Source organism: Petaurus breviceps, unplaced genomic scaffold (assembly GCF_028583685.1).
Source record: "Petaurus breviceps papuanus isolate PSGF00001 unplaced genomic scaffold, PetGlider_PUasm1.0 520, whole genome shotgun sequence".
Classification (NCBI taxonomy): Eukaryota; Metazoa; Chordata; class Mammalia; order Diprotodontia; family Petauridae; genus Petaurus; species Petaurus breviceps.
In genome coordinates, this window is record NW_027186354.1 from 282,086 (window position 1) to 301,643 (window position 19,558).

General features: G+C 45.9%; 1 protein-coding gene and 1 long non-coding RNA gene across 5 annotated transcripts in view; one reads left to right on the forward strand and one right to left on the reverse strand.

Moving 5' to 3' along the window:
• LOC138172219 (uncharacterized) overlaps window positions 1-19,558 on the forward strand; it is a 37,328-nt gene that overhangs the window by 16,160 nt on the left and 1,610 nt on the right. Inside the window, exons 2-3 of the long non-coding RNA XR_011171076.1 lie at window positions 10,300-10,357; window positions 12,953-13,069. This is a non-coding gene — a long non-coding RNA (uncharacterized lncRNA). The remainder of the gene's footprint in view (window positions 1-10,299; window positions 10,358-12,952; window positions 13,070-19,558) is intronic.
• Window positions 1,055-17,543, reverse strand: MYORG (myogenesis regulating glycosidase). Of its 4 annotated transcripts, XR_011171075.1 has the most exons (3): window positions 17,025-17,344; window positions 3,304-8,907; window positions 1,055-2,108 (listed from the first exon to the last, which is right to left on the reverse strand). XR_011171075.1 is itself a non-coding variant. In XM_069101904.1 (2 exons), the coding sequence occupies exon 2, from the start codon at window positions 8,823-8,825 to the stop codon at window positions 6,684-6,686; it is 2,142 nt and encodes a 713-aa protein (XP_068958005.1). In that variant the 5' UTR covers window positions 8,826-8,907; window positions 17,408-17,543; the 3' UTR covers window positions 1,055-6,683. The 4 variants fall into 4 exon arrangements, 3 of the variants coding, with proteins under 3 accessions (XP_068958005.1, XP_068958004.1, XP_068958006.1); XM_069101904.1 differs by lacking the exon at window positions 17,025-17,344 and adding an exon at window positions 17,408-17,543 and having other exon boundaries at window positions 1,055-8,907; XM_069101903.1 differs by having other exon boundaries at window positions 1,055-8,907.

Consider the following 19,558-nt stretch of genomic DNA (forward strand, 5'->3'; position numbering starts at 1 on the left):
AGCACACTCCCTTCTTACTGTTTTGATGTATTATAGAGGATCTGGGTTTAGGCAAGACTGTCCATTCCCTTTTCTAGTTTTAATTCATGGCTCTGCACCCTACTTAGGTCATATCTTCATTGTTTCTAGTGAATAAAATGCCCACTGCTGCCTCCTTTGTTCATGCCCTCCCTGTCCTTGTCTTTGTTTAGTCAAATCTCATCTCCTGCATGAAGTCTTCCCTGGCCACGCTGCCTCACGCCTGTCCCCCTGCCCTGAATCCCCTCTAAATCCTACAAAACATTGTTCCTCTCATCTAACAATAATTATTTGTCATTGTCCAGTTGCATCTGACTATTCATGACCCCATAGACAGTTGGTCCACGGGGTTTTCTTGTCAAAGATACTACAGTGATTTGCCATTTCCATTTCCTGGGTTTTTTTTTTTTAAATGCAGGCAGCAATGAAGTGACTTGCCCAGGGTCACACAGTTTTAGTAAGTGTGTGAGGTTAGATTTAAATGCACCACCTCATATACTGCCTTAAATCAAATTATCCTTTCTTGTATATTGTGATAGGTCAGGTAGTTGGTGCAGTGCAAAGAACCCCTGGGCCTGGAATCAGGAAGATTCATCTTCATGAGTTTAAATCTGGCCTCAGACACTTAATAGCTGTGTGACCCTGAGCAAGTCATTTAACCTCATTTGCCTCAATTTCCTCATCTGCAAAATGGGCTGGAGAAGGAAATGGCAAACCACTCCCAGTATCTTTGCCAAGAAAACCCCAAATGGGGACATGAATAGTCAGACACCACTGAGAAATGACTGGAAAACAACATATTGTCATACCTCACCAAGATTATCAACCTCTCAAATCTCTAGATAGGAACAATGTCTCATTTGTATTTCTATCTCCCTTGGTAGGCATTCATTATGCTTGTTGATCAACTGCTCAGTCAAATTGAATTGAGTAACAGTACTGTGTACCTGAAATCTAACCAACTTTCCCATTCCAAGAGCTTCACAATTCTGTGTCAGTTCTGTGTTGGGAGAAAGGAAGCAGGAGACAAGAAGATCTCAAAGGGTAATTTATTTCAAACCTGAGCTACAACATAGCCCATGAATCCCTTCCCTCCCTTTCCCAACTAACGTCCCCACCCCCAATCACAGACCCAATGAAACCCCTCCCTAAAGGAAAATCCTTCCTCCTTCAGGGTCTGTGGTTAGTGGAAGGAAGCACCATGGAGAGGTTGTGCTTATTCCAAAGATGCAGGGGGCACACAACTTCACAGAGAGACATTTACATTTACACACACACACAGAGAAATGTAGACATATAGACGCACACAGATATGAAAACACATTCTCAGTCTCACACACACAGAAATATGTAGCCCTACAGACACACATACAGATATAAAATCACATTTTCAGGCAGGCACACACACACAGAAATATGTAGCCATACATACATATAGATATGGAGACATTCTCAGTCACACACACACACACACACACACAGAAGTATGTAGCCATATAGACATGCATACAGATACAAAAGCACATTCTCCCTCACACATGCAGAAATATGTAGCTATACATATATAGCTACGAAAACATATTCTCAGTCATACAGATATGAAAACATTGTCAGTCTCACACACACACAGAGCCATACAGGTACACAGAGATAATAAAGCCTTGTACAGACATACACAGGGATATGCGGCCACATACAAAGATATGTAGCCATACAGCCATAGACACACACAAGTATGAAGATACCCTCCAGAATCAAATATAAAGTGCTCTTTTTGCATCCAAAACTCTCTAAAACCAAGCCTATCCCTACCTTTTCAGTCTTTTTACACTTTACATCCCTCTAATAACTCCAAGATCCAGCCACATTGGACTGTTCCTTGCTTATGATGCTGTTTCCCTTTCCTATGTTTTTTCACTGACTTGTTTCCCATGCCTGGAATGTTCTCCTTTCTCATCTCTACATTGTTTGCTTGGATTCCTTGAAGTCTCAGCTCAGGCAGCTTCGGGGTACAGTGGATAGAATGCTAGACTTGGAATCAGGAAGACACGAATTCAAAGCTGGCCACAGATGTGTATCAGCTATGTGACCTTGGGCAAGTCACTTAACCTCAGTATCCTCAACTGTAAAATCAGGATAATAACAACTACCCTGCAGAGTTATTGTGAGGATATTTCTAAATTAAAAAAAATTTTTTGGAGGGGGGAGGGCAGGGCAATTGCGGTTAAGTGACTTGCCCAAGGTCACATGGTTAGTAAGTGTTAAGTGTCTGAGGCCACATTTGAACTCAACTCCTCCTGACTCCAGGGCCGGTGCTCTATTCACTATGCCACCTAGCCACCCCGTGAGGGTATTTCTAAATGGGATAATATTCGTAAAGCACTTAACACAGTGCTTGACACAAAGATTCCCTTTCCTCAAATACCACCTTTTGGGGCAGCGTTTCCTGGTCCCACTGACTGCTAGTGTCTCCTCTTCCCAGATTGCCTTCCATCTAGCTTATATTTACATAAGAATTTTAATGTTTTCTCCCTTATTATAATATGAGTTCCTTACTGATTCAAAGTTATAAAAACAAGAACCATTCTCTGATAGATAAGTGGTCAAAGGATATGACAGGGCATTCAAAGGAATAATAATTTATATAGTGCCTATATGTCAGGCACTGTGTTAAGTGTTTTAAAAATATTATTTTATTTTATGTAAGCTATCAACACCCCTATGAAAAGTGCTCCAAATAACTGAGAATTAGAGAAATGAAAATTAAAGCAATTCTCCAGTCCCACTTCACACCCACTGGATTGACAAAGATGACAAAAGCAGAAAATAACAAATGTTGGAGGAGCTGCAGGGAAACAGGGACTTTAATGTGTTGTAAATAGAGCTATAAATTGGTCCAGCCATTGTGGAAAACAATTTGGAATGATGCTCAAAGAGTCACTAATTTGCACATATCCTTTGACCCAGTTATACCATTATGAGGTATATACCCCAGAGATACCCCAAAATAAAAGAGGACAAGGACCCATATGTACAAAAATATCTACAGCAGTTCTTTTCATAGTAGCAAAAAATCAAACAAACCCAAAAATGAAACCTTGGAAACGAAGGAGGTGCCCAAATATTGGGGAATGTCTAAACAAATGATGGTATATGAACAATGGGATAGGGGCGGCCAGGTGGCTCAGCGAGTAAGAGTACCAGCTCCAGTGTTGGGACGACCTGGAGATCGAATCCTGGGCTCAGACACTCAGCACCACATCCAGAAATAACTGGCCATGTAACCTTGAGCAAGTTACTTAACCCCGATTGCTTAAAAAAGAAAAAAAAAAATGGGATATTATTACGCTATAAGGAATGAAGAAATTGACAGTTTCAAAGAAATTTGGAGAAGATCTATATTTTCAGATGCAGAGTGAAATGAGAACTAAGGCAGTGATTTGTAAAATTACATTAAGAAAAAGAACTCTGAAAGGCTTTAGAATTGGTTGATGCAATAACAATCCATGATTTCAGAAGACCAAAAGCTGAAGCACCTCTTGGTAGTGGTAATGAACCCAAGATGCAGAATGAGACAAACTTTGGACATAGTCAATGAAAAAAAATTTGCTTTGCTTGACTATACATACTTGTCATATGGGGTTTTTCTTTTTCTTTTTTTTTTTTTTTGTCGCTGAGGACTGAGGGAAGTAGAAGACAGAAGAAATAAATGCTTATTAATTGAAAAAATAAAATTAATAATAATATAGAAAAGAATATGTAATCCTTGAAGGGATTCTTTTTTCCTTTCCTTTTCATCCTTAGGGCTTAACCTGGTACAAAGTAAAGGTTTAATAAATGTTTGTTGACTGGCTGAATTGCCATACACACATGCACAGATGCAAAGCTACACATACATACACGCTGGCCAAAGAGAAAGTCATTCAAACACACACACACACACACACACACACACAGATCATATACACAAAGAGATCTAGATACAGGAAAGTATGACTAGAGATAAAGATACTCAGCCACACAGAGACACAAAGCTACCCAGCCAGATTCTCTCACACACACACACGCATAGGCACAGAGAGTCACAGACACCCAGTTCCACTGCCATAGGTATTCTCACCCCTCCACACAAATAGCTAGACACCTCCCTCACACACACATTCATATACCAGCAAATACCCAGTCATATGCATAACCACATAGAGATATCCGGGACCTTCCCTATCCCTCCCCAAAAACCAACCATTTCACAAATAAAGTTTCACTTGCAGACATATAGTCCACCCTAGGCATGAATATAACCCACATCTAGCCCCTGCCCCAGACATTTATCCTTGAGCATAGATACATACCCACACAAAGACAGTCACAAAGAGCCATCCACATGATACCCAGTTACATAAAGAGATAATCACTACACAGAACTAGTCAGTTATATGTATACCTGGCCACAGAAGAGATAGCCATACACAGAAACCTTACCCCGTAGACATCCCTATCCACAGCCACACAGAGAAAGAGACAGGTATTGATATATACATAGAGATTCACAATCACATTTATACACACATGGTCATACATACATACATACACACAGGGTGATTCTCACATTAAGGCATCCCTGACCCATCTGTGTGTCTGATTAGGGCAGTGCTGCACAGATAGGCCTTGGGGGTCAGTGCAGCATTAGGATATATGATCCACTCTGTCCCATCTCTTTGCTAGCCCTGCCCCTGGGGTGTAGTATGGACAGACCATAGCTTGGGAACAAGACCCTCCGTGACTCCAAGTCCAGTTAGAATATCCTGAGATCTCTGGCCACAAGGTCTGTGTTCAGTCACCTCTACTCCTTCCTAAATTGGCATCAGGAAAGGGGAAGGGGAGGTGGACTAAGGCTGGGGTCAGGCAGACTACACAGTTGGAGCTTAATTATTCCCCCACTCTCAAAGAGAAGGGATCTCAGTCTATGTTTCCAGGCAAGAGGACCCAGGAGCCAGCTTCAGAGTTTCAGAGATTTACCATCTGGGCTCAATTCTCAGAGGGGCATCAGTGGGAGTCATGATCAAACCTAGGTGCCAGTTGTGATGGACAAAGTGTTCAAGATCATGGTTATGAGAGTGTAGCTGAGCCTAAGATTTAAGAGGGATCAGGATGGTAGCCCCATGTCCTTTCTTATGGAGGGAAGAGTATGAGGAAGGGCTGAAGGAACCTCTTTGGGAGTCAGAAATAGTGTTATTTCCTATCCTAACTTCAATCTTCCGACCCCACCTGCTCCCCCTCCTCTACTTTTCTAAATTGTTTTTATTCTCTCAAACTAGATGACCATTAAAATGCATTCCAGTTTTAATATCTATGGTTGTTTGTGGGCAGAGGGACTTATATCAAAGGGAGGAAGAGATAAGGAATACTACCAGAATTTGAAGTGGTGGTAGCTGGAATTACTTAATGGAAAAGGGAGAAGGACCCGTCACCTCGTAGACACCATAGCTCAGTTCCACTTCCCTACCCAAGTTTGTTCTGAGAAACTCCCAGATGAGAAACAGGGAGATGGAGGCTAAGCAGGAGGTAGGGAGGGGTAGGAGACATCCTGCTTTCAATGCAGGCAGATCTCCTATTTGTGCTTTTAATGACCAACCATGTGCAAAGAGGAGCTAAGTCAAGGGGGGGGATGAGGAGGGGGATGACCTTTGACCCCCTCAAGCTCCCCATCCTGTCTTTGACTTGGGGCCACAAGCATGTGTGGCTCTGAGGAACATTAAGTAGTCCAATAGAAAAGGGGGAAATGAAAAAGAGCGTGAGGACAGGCCGAAAGAGATCAAGATCACAAAACCCATATCCCCTTGGGAGTTAGAAACAGGATTTTACTCCCTACCCTAACTTCAATATTCTCACTTTACCTTCTCCTCCTCCAATACTTTACTTTTTTTTTTTAATCTCTCAAACTAGATGGCAACTAAGTTTTCTTCTAGTTCTAATAGTCTATGGTACTTTGTACGTTTATTCTTGCCTCTCTACCCAAGGAGACAACAAGTCCCAGAATGCAAAGGGAGAGAGGGTTTTAGGAGATTGAAGCCTTGCATACTGGGAGCAGGGCCCTAGCAAGGGCCATGAGAATGCAGATTATAACTGTGGAGGGACTTTCATATGACTTTTTCTTGGGTGGGGGAGGGCTACAGGGTGTGACAAGGACTGACCTTCCCCTTCCCTCTCCCCTACTGGTCTCAGAGGAACAAGGGTGAATGTATGTGCTAAAAGCTTTCAGACAAACCTTATAGGAGGGACACCAGAAATACCCCAAAAGACTGGGGTTGAGGTTTTGTCCAGAAGATACTGGTGATAGGTCAGAATCAAGGACTCTAGTCCAAAGTCTCTCGGGGAGGGAGGATGTGGAGATGGAGTTATGGCAGCTGGATAGATCTGGAAAATTACTGGTTCTCAGGGAGGTGTGAAAGGGAAGAAGGGAGAGTCCAGAGGCAGGATTAAGGTCTCCGTGAGTGGAAGGGTTGGAGAAGAGAGTCTCTAGGTCAGGATTACGGTCTGGACTCAAGCATGGACTAAGGAACAGTCTTTGGAGGGTGGTGGTGGTGAAGCATCTAGGGTAAGGAACTCAGAGCGAGGTTCTGAGGTCAGGGTCTCTGAGCAATGAAGTTTCTAAATAAGCAAGTTTAGGACACCCAGGTAAAATAGGCAACTTCGTCCAGATCCACAGGGTAGTCAGTGAGCAGGATGGGCGCCTTGACAAAGAGCTCCCCCTTATAACTGCGCCACTTCCCTGCGGGCAGGTACACATCACGCTCCTGCTTCCCCGGTTCCAACACAGGTGCCACAAGCAGTGTGTCTCCAATAAGGAACTGAGAGTCCACTCGGTGGGCTGCTTCATCCCCAGGTGCAATCCACCACAGAGGCCGAACTATGGGATCACCTGTGTCGATCACCTCTCCAGCCAGCTCCAGGAGCAGAGGGGCCACCAGCTCTGCCCTCAGGGCCGCAAATTTACGGGCGATCTCCACCACCTCCTGGTCATAAAGCCAAGGTGGGATAGAAAACTGCATGGCGGGCATGAAGGCCGCCACCTCCAGCCAGCGCACATAGAGCTCACGCTCTGGGATTCCGGTATCGCCACCCCCCTCGCCAGCGGTATGCCCCGGCACGGCGTTGCCGCCTATCAGGTCAGGCAGGATAAAGGGATAACCCAGCATGCTGATGGTCAGCACGGCTGGGATCAAGGAACGCAGACCCAGCTCATGGCCCCACACCGAGTCGCGGTCAATAAGGCGGAAGAAACAAGAGATGTTCTGTGATTGGTAGCCTACGCGCACTTCAGCCAGTGAGAAGAAGGGCAGCGCCATCTCTGTGTACCGCCGGCTCCAGAGGTTGGGGTCGGCCAGCGGGCGGAACGTGCTGAAGTCCCGAGGCAGATAGCTCACTTCCCCGGCATCGAACTTGAAGGAGGAGATTGAGTACAGGGTGCGAAGTCTCCGCAGGTGGCCCTGGAACCATTCCCGGGAGGCTGGGTTGGTGAAATCTAGGACCGCACCGATGCCGTTCCACCAGCGCACCAGGGCTGGCAGCCGGCCGGTGGGCTCCCGGACAAAAAGCCCCCGCTCCACGCCTTCACCGAAGCTGGATGAGTTATAGTTGACAAAGGGGTGCACCCACAGGGTGACCCGTAGACCGGCCTCCTGAAGCTTCCTAAACATCTCTGTGGCATTGGGGAACTTGGCTTCGTCAAAGGTGAAGTCTCCATAGGCCGGCATGTACATGTCATCAATTTCCAAGTAGCTACAGTTGAAGCGATATTTGCGGATCTTCTCAGCAAAGTGCAGCACCTTATCCTGGTCCACTGCTCTCCCGTAGAGGGCCCACGTGGACCAGATTGGGTCACGAAAGGCTTCTCGGGCTGGCACTTTGGACGGTTTATTGAAGTAACGTCGCACCATGTACTTATGGATCGACGTCACATCAGAACCCACGCAAACACGGTAACTGAGCTCGGGCAGGGGCTCACGGCCCACAGGTGGCTTGTAGGATGTGTCATGATAGCGGGCCTGTAACAGGAGAGAACGCCCAGTGGCATTCCAACCCAGGTGGAAAGGCACTGAGTCATTGACTTTGATGGCCACTGCTTTGGATGACAGCCAGTACCGTTCAAGAATACCGCCAAAGGCAGCCCGAGACGAGTACACATCACTGGTGACAAAGGGCTGGGGTTCCTGGAGGCCAGCCAGTTGGATGGGCCAGTGCTGGGTCCGCATCTCGGCACCGCCATACCAGTGCACATCACCCAGGAACATGGTGTGCTCCACCGAAGGGGTTGGGGCCAGCTCCTCCCAGCGCACGCGGTAGCACATAACGGTGTCCTTGGGCCGCACCGTCTGGATGAAGAAATTGAGGGGGCCTCCCGTGGAGCGCGTACAACTCAAGATGTCTCCCTCCCGCGCACAGGACTCCAGGTCCAAGGCCCCGGAGCTGAAGGCCAGACGGAACACTTGCTCTCCCTGCTGGTTTCGAATGGAGAAGCCTCCTGTCCGGAGTTCCAACAGCTCAGCCCCAAGACGCTCTGCCTTCCGGAGGGATGTGCTGTAGTAGCACCAAGCAATCACAGCCGCTAAGACCAGAAGGAGCCCTAGCAACACAGATCCCAGCATAGGTTTTAGCTCCTTGGATGGCTTGGTCTTCGTTGGGGAAAAGTTGTCAGGGAGGAAGGTATACATGGTTGCGGCAGCTCTGGCAGAAGCCTGAGAGTCCTCAGCTCTCCTCCCCCTTCGATGGTAAGGCTGTCTCCCTTTCTGGGGATCCTGGGTCATAACCCCTCAAGCTGGGTATGGAAGAGGAAGAGTAGTGCTTTCCCAATAACCAGATCCATTGAGGCCTAAAGAACCACAGTGTCTGAAAAGGGGGGAAGAGACAGCGTTTAGTTCTTTATAATACTTCTAAACTCCTATGATCCTTTCCTCCATCCTCCTCCCCATACCCTCCTGCCCTTGCTCTCCAAAAATGCATATTCGATAGCATAATTTCCAGAGGAGAGATCAAGACTTTTTTTTTTTTGCAATGTAGGGTGTGAGACTTGGAAAGGGGAAGAAGCCATTTCTAATAACAGCTCACATTTATATTAGTGCTTTACGGTTATTAGAATGTAAGTTCCTTGAGGGCAGGGACTCTCCTGCTTTGAATCCCTAGGGCTCAGAAGCTAGTAAATGCTTAATAAAAGCTCTTTCATTCCTTCATAAAGAGGATTTCTCACAACCACGCCATGGAGACAGATATCTCAATATCAGAATCATATCAATTCTGGTGAATGGCAAGCAGTAAGATAAATTTCAATGTGGACAGGAGAGTGATATATCAAGGTCCTTAGGACACAGAATCACATAGAGGACAAGACCTCAGCTCACTGCTGGGGAGGCAGCTACCAGGAGAGGTAGCAGGGTGGGCCAGAGAAGCAGTCACCTGGGTTGTGTTTTCTATTTTTAGAAGTATCTGGTAATTTTCTATTTTTAACTAAAGATTCTTGCAAACTAGATGCACAGTTCAGTTGTACTTAACCTGTTGAAGAAGTATAAGCACTGTCAATGCCTTCTAAATGACTCCCGTTGCTATATTCCATAATACAAGGATAGGTTATTTTGTTGGCCTGTGTTCTCTATCGACCTTTCTAAAGTCTCTCCCATCCTTCTGCCTCCATTCTGATGGCTACCCCCACACTCCAGGCATTTTGCCTTTTCCCTGGATGATACAACAGCCTCCTAACTATTCTCCCAACCTCTTGTCTTGTCTCCCTCTAATCCATTCCAAATATGGTGGGCAAATTGACTTTCTTAATGCATAGCCCTGACCTTTGCTCAAGCTCTCCCTTCAGTGGCTCCCCAGGGACCACAAGATAAAGTTCCAGTTCTTCAGCCTGGCATTCAGTGTGGTACCAAACCTAATAATCACCTCTATCCAGGCTTACTTCTCAGCACTTCCTTTATACAAACCCTCTAATGATCTTCTCTCCCACCTTGAACATGTCATAATAATTTCCTGATATGTCTGCCTTATTGTCTCTGCCAATTCAAACCCTAATCTTTCTAAAGAACCACGTCCTCTAACTAGCCTTCCCTATTCCAGACCATAACCACCTACTTCTTCCTTATGACTTTGTATCATTTGTTTGGCACTTATCACACACTCTCACCTTGCATTTTTTGGCAGCTTTTCACCCTCAAGTCTTATTTTCCCAAATAGATAATAAGCACTTTAATCAATTGTTCACCCTTCTCTATATTCCCCCCACAGGGCCTCACACATAACAGGTTCTCCATAAATGTATGTTTATGGGTTTGCTGGAGAAGAGGTAAGTGCTTTGGCTTGAGTGGTATTCTAATGCCATGGGGAGGGGGAGGGAATGAAGGAGGATATATTATGAAAGGTAGGAATATAGAAAAAGACACCAATTTCTTTAAATAGAAAGCTATGAGATTTCTTTTTCCTCCTTGAGGGCAGAACCTCAGGCGAGACCTTTATTAGAACACTCTCCATCCCAGGTATGGCCACACCAGGTCTCTCCCTTTCCCCTATCCCCATTTGTAATGCCAAGCAAAGGCAACTTCCCAAGGTTCAAAATACCAGCATAGGTGCTCTCCATTTTACTCAGTGAAAAATTAAGAACAGATAGAATCAAAATTTAACATCATTCAAAATACAGCTATTTACCAAGTGTGATTCAATAATCTCCAAGTACTACCCCCAAGTGTGATTTAATCAAGTACTACCCCACCCCTGGACATTACATTCATTTAATCAATTACAAAGTCCCTCTTCTAAATACTACTCCACCCCTAGGTAGTACCTTCATTTAGTCCATCACAAAGCCCCTCTTCTCAAATGGAGATTAGTTTCCAATCATAAGTAAAGTACATTCATTTGTTCAATCACAGAACACAAAAAGGTCAAAAGTTCCCCACCCTGGGATCACAATTGAATCTACCCCAGAGTTACAACAAGCTTAAGCACAGCACTTAATACCCAAATGGAGGTCTTTTCTTCATCTGGACAAGAGGCAAGTTCTCAGCAATCTTTGTTCCTGGGGAGACAAAGCTTAGCAAGGCCACAAGATACATTGCCAGTCTCTTCATTAATTCATTCTCTGTCTGCAGAACAGTCCTAGGACCCCTGAAAACATTAGCAAAACCCTCTTCCAGGATTTCTGTAAACATACAACAAGAAAATCCTTCTTCAGGGCTTCTGAACCAACAGCAAGGTTCCAAGAATTCTGCAACAACAGCACTGTCCTTCACCAGTGGACAATATTCACTCTCTGTCTGCAGAACAGTCTCAGTAGCTCTGAACCAACAGCAAGGTTCCCATACTTCGGCAACAACAGGACTGTCTTTCACCAGTGGACAAATCTGGCAAAACAACATCAAAACAGACAGAAAAAGTACCAGCATAACAGCCATGTCTCCTCAGTCCTTGGCAGCTCTGGGTGGTAGCTCTCAAAAGTTCTAGGCAATTCAAAGTGGCCCTCAGCAATCCTCTCAGTCTCTCTCTCCCTCCAAGATGCTGCTTCCAAAAAGTTCTTCTGCCTGTCTCTTGTGTCTCTCCAAATATACTTCACCAGCTCCTCCCAGTTCAGCCCTCTCTTTTCATGTCAACAAGTCCATCCCACAAGTGGGATTAACAAGCTCTGGGTTTTAACACAATCAAACCAAAAACCAAGCCAATACAGGGGGATCTTTAAATTCCATTACTATCACACCATTCTATGCCTCTGACAAACTGAGACCTGGGAAAGACCTTGGTTTAAAAATGCCAAGGTTGGGACAGGTAGGTGGTACAGTGAATAGAGCACCAGCCCTGGAGTCAAGAGGATCTGAGTTCAAATCTGGCCTCAGACACTTAACACAAAAACTAGCTGTGTGACCTTGGGCAAGTCACTTAACCCCAATTGCCCTCCAAAAAGCAAAAATAATAATAATAATAATAACTTGAAAATGCCAAGGTATTCCACTGCATTTGGTGCCATCTCCAGTCATCCTGACCTATGCCTTGCCACTGGGTTCCAATGATTCTGGAGGAAAAAGTGAAGCTGATGACTTTGCCCAGCCCTGCCTCACTTAAATCCAATTCATACCCAAGTCAAGACATCACCCTCCTTTTGTCATTGGTCCTCTTTGAGAAGGAAGGATGAACAACAAACACCCCCATTCTAACTAAGTTTTTCTTTAAAAGTTAATTTGAAGGAATGTCTTATGCCATTTGTCCAGAGATGGGAAAATCTAGTTATAAGGGGCGGCCAGGTAGCACAGCGAGTAAGAGCACCGGCTCCAGTGTTGGGATGACCTGGGGATTGAATCCCGGCTCAGACACTTAGCACCCACCCAGAAACACCTGGCCGTGTAGCCTTGAGCAAGTTACTTAACCCCAATTGCTTAGGGGCGGCCAGGTGGCTCATCGAGTAAGAGCACTGACTCCAGTGTGGAATGACCTGGGGATGGAATCCGGGCTTAGGTACTCAGCACCAAGTGTACCAAGGTTACAAGTGTAACCTTGAGCAAGTTACTTCACCCTGATTGCTTTAAAAAAAAAAAAAAAAAGAAAAGGCTAGTTATGGCCACAGCAATTTGCAAACCTTAAATTGCTGTATAAATGCGTTAACAACATTGTCATTAAAACTGGCCTCTCCCTTGCCTCTGCCTATCCCATCCCCCACACTGAGACACACAAAGAGACACAGAATCACAGAATTCGGGGGTCAGCAAGGAACTCTGACACAGCCAGCCACAGTCACAAGCAAGAATACAGAGAGAGCCACAGACAACCATTAAGTTGCCCTGTATGTGTCTCTAATTCTCCATTCCCAAACTTCTAATCAGGGGCAGAAAGTAAAGCTAAGGCAGAGAGGAGGGAGATAAGACATCATGCTATATTTACTCTTTTCTATCCCCAGGAAAAACAAACCTGGGAGGTGGTGCCAATTACAAAACAGTACTTTGAACTCAACTATCCAATCTTTTGCCTCCATCCCTTCCAGTTCCAGGCAGAGGGGATGAAAGCGAGATCCAAGGTAAATTGGTTTACCCAAAGGCTGCAAATTCCTTGACTCTGAAACTTTACTGTAGGGAGAGCTAGTGTTTAAACTCTGGTTCTTCCCACCCACCCCTTCACATTTTAACTGTCATTCTAGATTTATGTCTTATCTCTTAGCTCCCATGACTTCCTGCCCCTCTGATGATATTGTTTTGGTCTGATCTGAGGTGAGAGAGGTATGTGTGTGCAGGGTCAGATATCTCCTCAGATCTCAGGCTCCCTAGGCACCCCTCCCCATGAAATCTCCTTCTATTCTACCATGTGTGTGTGTGTGTGGGGGGGGGTAGGGGCAGGTATAAAATATAAAAAATTAAAAAGTTATCTTTCCTTTACCAATAATGAGACTTAACAGGATAATCTAAATCCTGATGAGATGATCAGGAACATTCGATATTTTTTTGAGGCCTCCTGCAGCCTCTGTAAGTCCACAGCATTTTATGAACCTTCTGCTGAACTATAGTTCAAAGGCCCATCCTCATTCAACATACTTTGCAAGCCACCAGCAGAATTCTGGTCACCCTTCCCAGCTTTCCACCCTTCCCATTCTGTATGTAAAGGGTCTTATTGTGCATATTGTGAGAGGAGAAAGGAAGTAAACAGGAGAGAGGAAATGTCTCTGTTCTCAAGGATATTCTGAGCCACAGGTTCTGAAACTTTCTGGTCTCAGGACCAATTTACATTCTTAGTGATTATTGATGATTCCCCCCCCCAAAAAAAGCTTTTGTTTATATTTTATATTTATTGGTATTTTGCTTATGTGAGTTATATTTGTTGATATTTTACTATATTAGAAATCTAAAGTTCTTAGTATTATTATGAAAATAATATTGATGTCACAGCCCTGTAGGGGCTGTGCAGGGGTTCCAGGACCATATTTATTCTGAGCTGACAGGGGATGTCTCTAGCCCACACTGATTTTTTCCCTTCTCTAACTTTCTCCAGCACTTACATTCTAAACCACGAACTCCCCCAGAATCTGAGAATGTCCAAAGTTAGGAGGGCCTTTAAAAGTTAGCTGGTTTAGGGCAGCTAGGTGGCGCAGTCCTGAAATCAGGAGGACCTGAGTTCGGATTCAGCCTCAGACACTTAACACACACAAAAATTAGCCGAGTGACCTTGGGCAAGTTACTTAACCCCAATTGCCCTCCAAAAAGCAAAAATAAAATAAAATAAAAGTTAGCTGGTCCTCTCCTAACTCATTTGCAAAGGTGAAGGGCCCAAAGGAGTGCTATAATTCATATAACTTTAAATTTTTAATTAAATGGTTTTACCAATTTGTTCTCTTAAAAAATTTTTTGTTATAAGGGATGGGTCTCTGGGATGGGGAGATATACAGGGGGGAAATCTACAAATAGATAAAAGATACAGATACAAATCAATCTTTTTAAAGTCATCTGTTCAACCCATACCTGAACAGGATCCTCTCAAAATATCTCTGATAGGGGTTATCAAACTTCCAATTGAAAGTTTCCTTTCACAGGGAAATCCCTATTTTTTAGACAAGAATTTCTAAAATTCAGAGCAATTGATGTCCAAAGCAAGAGAAAATGTAGTTTATTCTCAGTTCTGTTTTCCTCCACCCCTGTCCCCAGCACTGAAATGTAGCTACCTTTGGAAAAGTATATTGGAACGTGGAAAACATCATAGAAGAATCTATCAAAATAATTATCATTACCAAACTCCTTTTTCCAATTCAATTTATTATGAACTCACTATGTCCAAAGCATATAAGTTTTTCCTTATGCTGAGCAAAAGTCAGCCTCCTTGACTTTGATCACATCTTTGTTATGCTTTGTTTCTTCAGCTAGACTGAGTTCCCCAAAAGGGCATTGTCTTCTTCTGTTTCACCCACATATAGACCAGCATGAAGATCAGTTGCATTGCAGCCACTCAGTAGATTTGAATGAATGGGAGCCTCCTTATGTCCCAGAGGGCCAGTGGAAACTACAAGGTGGTCATTTCTGCCCATTATAGTGAAAAAACTCACAATTAGAGCTATCCCAAAACAGCCCAGGACAGTGTAAATTAAGTAGGGAACTCCCCATCAATATAAATATTCAAGTTGCATTGCATGTAGATCTAGATAGGTCCTCTAAATTTCTTTCTTACTCTGAGATTCTGTGATGGGGCAGATAAAGCCCATACCCTAGGGGCGATGAGGATAGAAAAAAGGTTCACTAATGAAGATAGACATGAGCACGAAAACAAAGACATAGTGTTTATGGTGTTTACACGTGAGAAGCATATTTATTGGAGCAAAGAGAGGTCACTGGAGTTTCCTATGTACATAGATGAAAAAACTATTTAGATCAGTGGTATTCAAGCTGCTGCCAGGCTGGGCAGCTACTGGAAAGGAGTGGCTTAAAATCCAAGTTGGACCTGCACTGGGATGGGTGATTTCTGGAGGGTTCTGGCAGCTGTTCTGCCTGGGGGGAAGTCTTTCTGTGGTTACTGATAACCCCTTGGCAGATTCACCAGAACACCACCCTGTAATCAGTATGGTCTCCCCTGCTGTCTGGTTGTGGGATACTCATTTATCCTGGGAAGGGACTCTAGATCTGCCACGCATTTGTCCCAGATCCTACTCTCTATTCAGTCGTAAGTCTGAGGGGAAGTGCCAAACTCCCTCTTCCAAGTGTTGGTGTCTTGCCCTTGTGGCTCCCGGGGTTTGTCCCACCCCCACTCCTCCTTTTCCTACCCTTTGCTCTTTACAAGTCCCACTCAAAAGCAACTTGATAGCCAGCCCAGGCCTCGATTTTGCCATGCAGGATACTGCCAAATGCAGCTTGGATCAGATGGTAGAGAACAACTGGCCTGGGCCCAGGATCCCAGCCCCCACCTCTTGAGCTCCTCTTTGCTCCCCTTCCTAAAACCCCCAAGGGCCTCCCCACTGTGACTCCTCACCCAAATTCTCAGTTCACCCAGCCCCCAGTAGGGCTTTATCAACCCTACTCCCCGGAAGCCCAGGATAGTTTTATTCATCCAAATGGGCAGCTCCATTTCCCAGAGGGGAGCCCAGAGAGGACATGGCAGCTCCCTAATCACATTGGAAGCCATAGTGTGAGTTGGGAGTAGACTTGGAGCTTAAAGGAACTGTAGAACTCATGTGGTCCGGCCCTCTCCTTTTATGTATAAGAAAGCTAAGGTCCTTCTTATGGTCCCCCAGCTGCTGAGAGGCAAAACTGGGACCAGACCAAGACCTCCTGACAGCCCAGCGTTTTTTCCATTACACAGGTGTCCCACTTCTTTGCCTGGGATCCTCCCCCTCTCCCCAAAGAAAGAGCAAAGGGACAGATTGGGCTTCCCAGAGGTTCTAGGTTCAACAATGCCACTCAGTGTTTCAGGGCCTGTGATTGATTGAGAGGGAGCTTGACTGACGGGCTCCTTCATCCACCCCCAAACTCAGCCTGCAGCCAAGCCCGTCTGACTCACCCCCAAAGGGAGGCTCGGGGTACCTGTAGTCACTATTCCTCGCTGTTCCCAAGTCTCCAAAACACTCACCCCCGGGACCCACCTACCCGAATCTAGAAAGGGGTGTCCTCACAGAATTCCTTAGAGTGGGTCCCATCCGCTCAATCAGATTTAGCTAGAGCCCAGGGGTTGGGCTGGGCTCTAGGGATAGATGTGGGGTGGGGTTTAGGGTTAAAGTCTGAAGCAACAGGCTAGGGCACCGCTCAGCTCCGAGGCCGCAGAGGGATCCCTCCCCTCCAGAATCGTGTCCCAACCCTTGAACCCCTCCCAGCGCAACTCCCTAGTCTCCCACTCTTCTTCCCTCCTCAGTAGCGCTCCCACTTCGATTACAGATCGCAGGCCCTCCCAGTCGTTTCTCTCCCTTCCCCCAAAAACTGGCTGCAGACTTCAGCGCCCCTCTACATGTAACGCGTCCCCCCCACCCCCCGCCCCGGCCCTGCCCAGGAAGAGGGGGCACTTACGCCTCAAGCTGCGTCCCCTCAGCCGGGCAACTCTCGGACCCCAGCCAAGGGTGTGTTGGGGCGGGCAGAGCTTGCTCCCAGACGGGTCTGGCCGCTTTCAGCGCGTCTGTTCGGACCTTGTTTACGGCGCCTCTGCAACCCACAGTCGGCCTCTTGGGCTCACCGAGGGTGCCAGGGAGTCCTCCAGCCCCGCGGTACGGGAGCCTGGGGGGAATCCCAGCCCAGATCCACTGGGGAGACCCGCCCCCATCCTTCTACTCCTCCAGTCCCGGACCCGGAGCTCCACCCCACCCCGCCCCGGGGAAGCCCATTGCCCCGGTGCCAGCCCCCTTGGTCCGCCCCCGGGGAGAATCGCGTATTCTCAGGGAGTTCTGGCGTCCCACCTTGGCAGCACTCCTCCCCTTCTCTGGACAGCCCCCAATCCCGACAATTCCGCCCCTCCTCAACCCCCCAGCTCCTTCCCTTCTTAGGAGGCCCCACCACCCCTAGAATCCCGCCTCTTCTCAACCCCTAACTCCGCCCCTTCTCCCGCCTTCTTGCTTTCTGAACTCAGCTCATTCTGCGCCCCTAACTCTGGAGAATTTCGCCGCTTCTCAATTCTTACATCCCAACGCGGCTACTCCCTCCCTTCTCTCCCCTACAGTCCGATGCAGCACTTGAAGCAAACTGCCCCTTCTCGGGGCCTGTTTTTCTCCCCGTGGGTGGTAGTGCAGCTGTTGGGCTGGAGAACGCTTTGGGAAAGGATAGCCCACCTTCTCCACTTCCCCCCTCTCGGGTTTTATGTTTTAGAACTCGAGTTTTAACCTTTTGTGCCCTGGACTTCGATGGCAGTCTGGTTGTCGATAACACATCCTCCTCTATATAATGGTTTCAAGTGCATAAAATGCATAGGATTACAAAGGAAACCAATTAGATTGAAATTTATAGTGTCAAAATACTATTTAAAAATTTTTTTACTTTTAGTTTACAACATTCAGTTCCACCATCCCTTGATTTCCAAATTTTCTACCCCTTTCTCTCTTCTCCATGGCGGCATGCAATCTGATATAGGTTCACATTATATATACCTTCACATTAAAAATTAGCTGTAAATAAGAATTATAACCAATGGAGTGAACGAGAAAAAAAGGAACGAAACAAAACACGAGAGAGCAAGTGGTTTGCTTCAATCTGCATTCAGACTCTGTAGTTCTTTCTCTGGAAGTGGAAATCCCTTTCCATCACGAGTCTTTTGGAGTTGTCTTATAACCTTGCTTTGCTGAGAGGAGCCCAGTCTGTCAAAGTTAGTCCTCACAAATCCGATGTGTCTCTAACGGTGTACAAAGTTCTCCTGGCTCTGCTCCCCTCATTCAGAATCAGTTTATATAAGTCTCTCCAGGTTATCATGAAGTCCCTCTGGCTCCTCATTTCTTGTAGCATAATAGTATTCCATTACATTCATATACCACAACTTGTTTAGCCATTCTCCATTTGATGGGCATCCCCTTGATTTCCAATTCTTTGCCACCACAAAAAGAGCTGCTATAAATATTTTTGAATATATGGGTCCTTTTCCCACTTCTATGATCTCTTTGGATTAAAGCCCTAGAAGTGGTATTGCTGGGTTTTTATAGCCCTTTGGGCATAGTTCCAAATTGCTCTCCAGAATGGTTGGATCAGTTCACAACTCCACCACAATACATTAAGTGTTCCACTTTTTCCACTTCCTCCCCTGTATTTATCATTTTCCTGTTTTGTCATCTTAGCCAATCTGACCAGTGAGATGTGGTCTTTGGGTTTATCTTGGAGACTCATTGCTGGAGGCTCAGGGTGAGAGAGGGAGATGGAGCCAGTGTTTTTGGGTGTAGGGATTTGGTGAGACTTTGGAGAGGGTGGGGATTGGTGGTAGGGTAAGGAGACAGGTAACTTTCTGCTCTCCTGCCTCCCACCTAATTGGTAAAACCTGACCTTCTGCTGCTAAGGGCTTCAGTTAAGAGTGTCTAGGTATGGGGGTAGGATGACTTCTCCCCCTCCCCAAGTTGATCAATCAACTTGTTGAATTGACAAAAGCCTTTCTTAAGGACTCAGGTGCTCTTCCCTGAAAGATGAGTCTCTTCCCCCCCCTCCCTTTTTTTCTCATGTTCATCTCTAGGACCCATTCCTCTATTTTCTAAATACTCTAAGGTGGTGTCTTCCTAATCTCAAAGAAGGTTTGAAGACCTGGGGCCCAGTTCTAGCTCAGTCACTGACTGTGACCTTATCTACCAAAAGGGCCTAGACCAGAGGATCATTTGCCTCCTTTCTAACCCTGACATTCTGTGGTACTATGTTTAGAATCTCTTTCTCCAACCTATGACCAACCTAGGCCCCCCCGCTTCCCTTCTACCAACCTCAGGATTATTTATAGCTTTGCTTGTGTTCTGGCTGGAAGACCATGTGAGTCATTGTCTATTTTAAGAAGAGATAGTATGAGCTGGGATAGATGGGAGTATCCCTCAGCTATTCCTTCCCTACTTTCCTCTGCCCAGGGGGTTCTGGGGGTTGGTGTAGGGCGG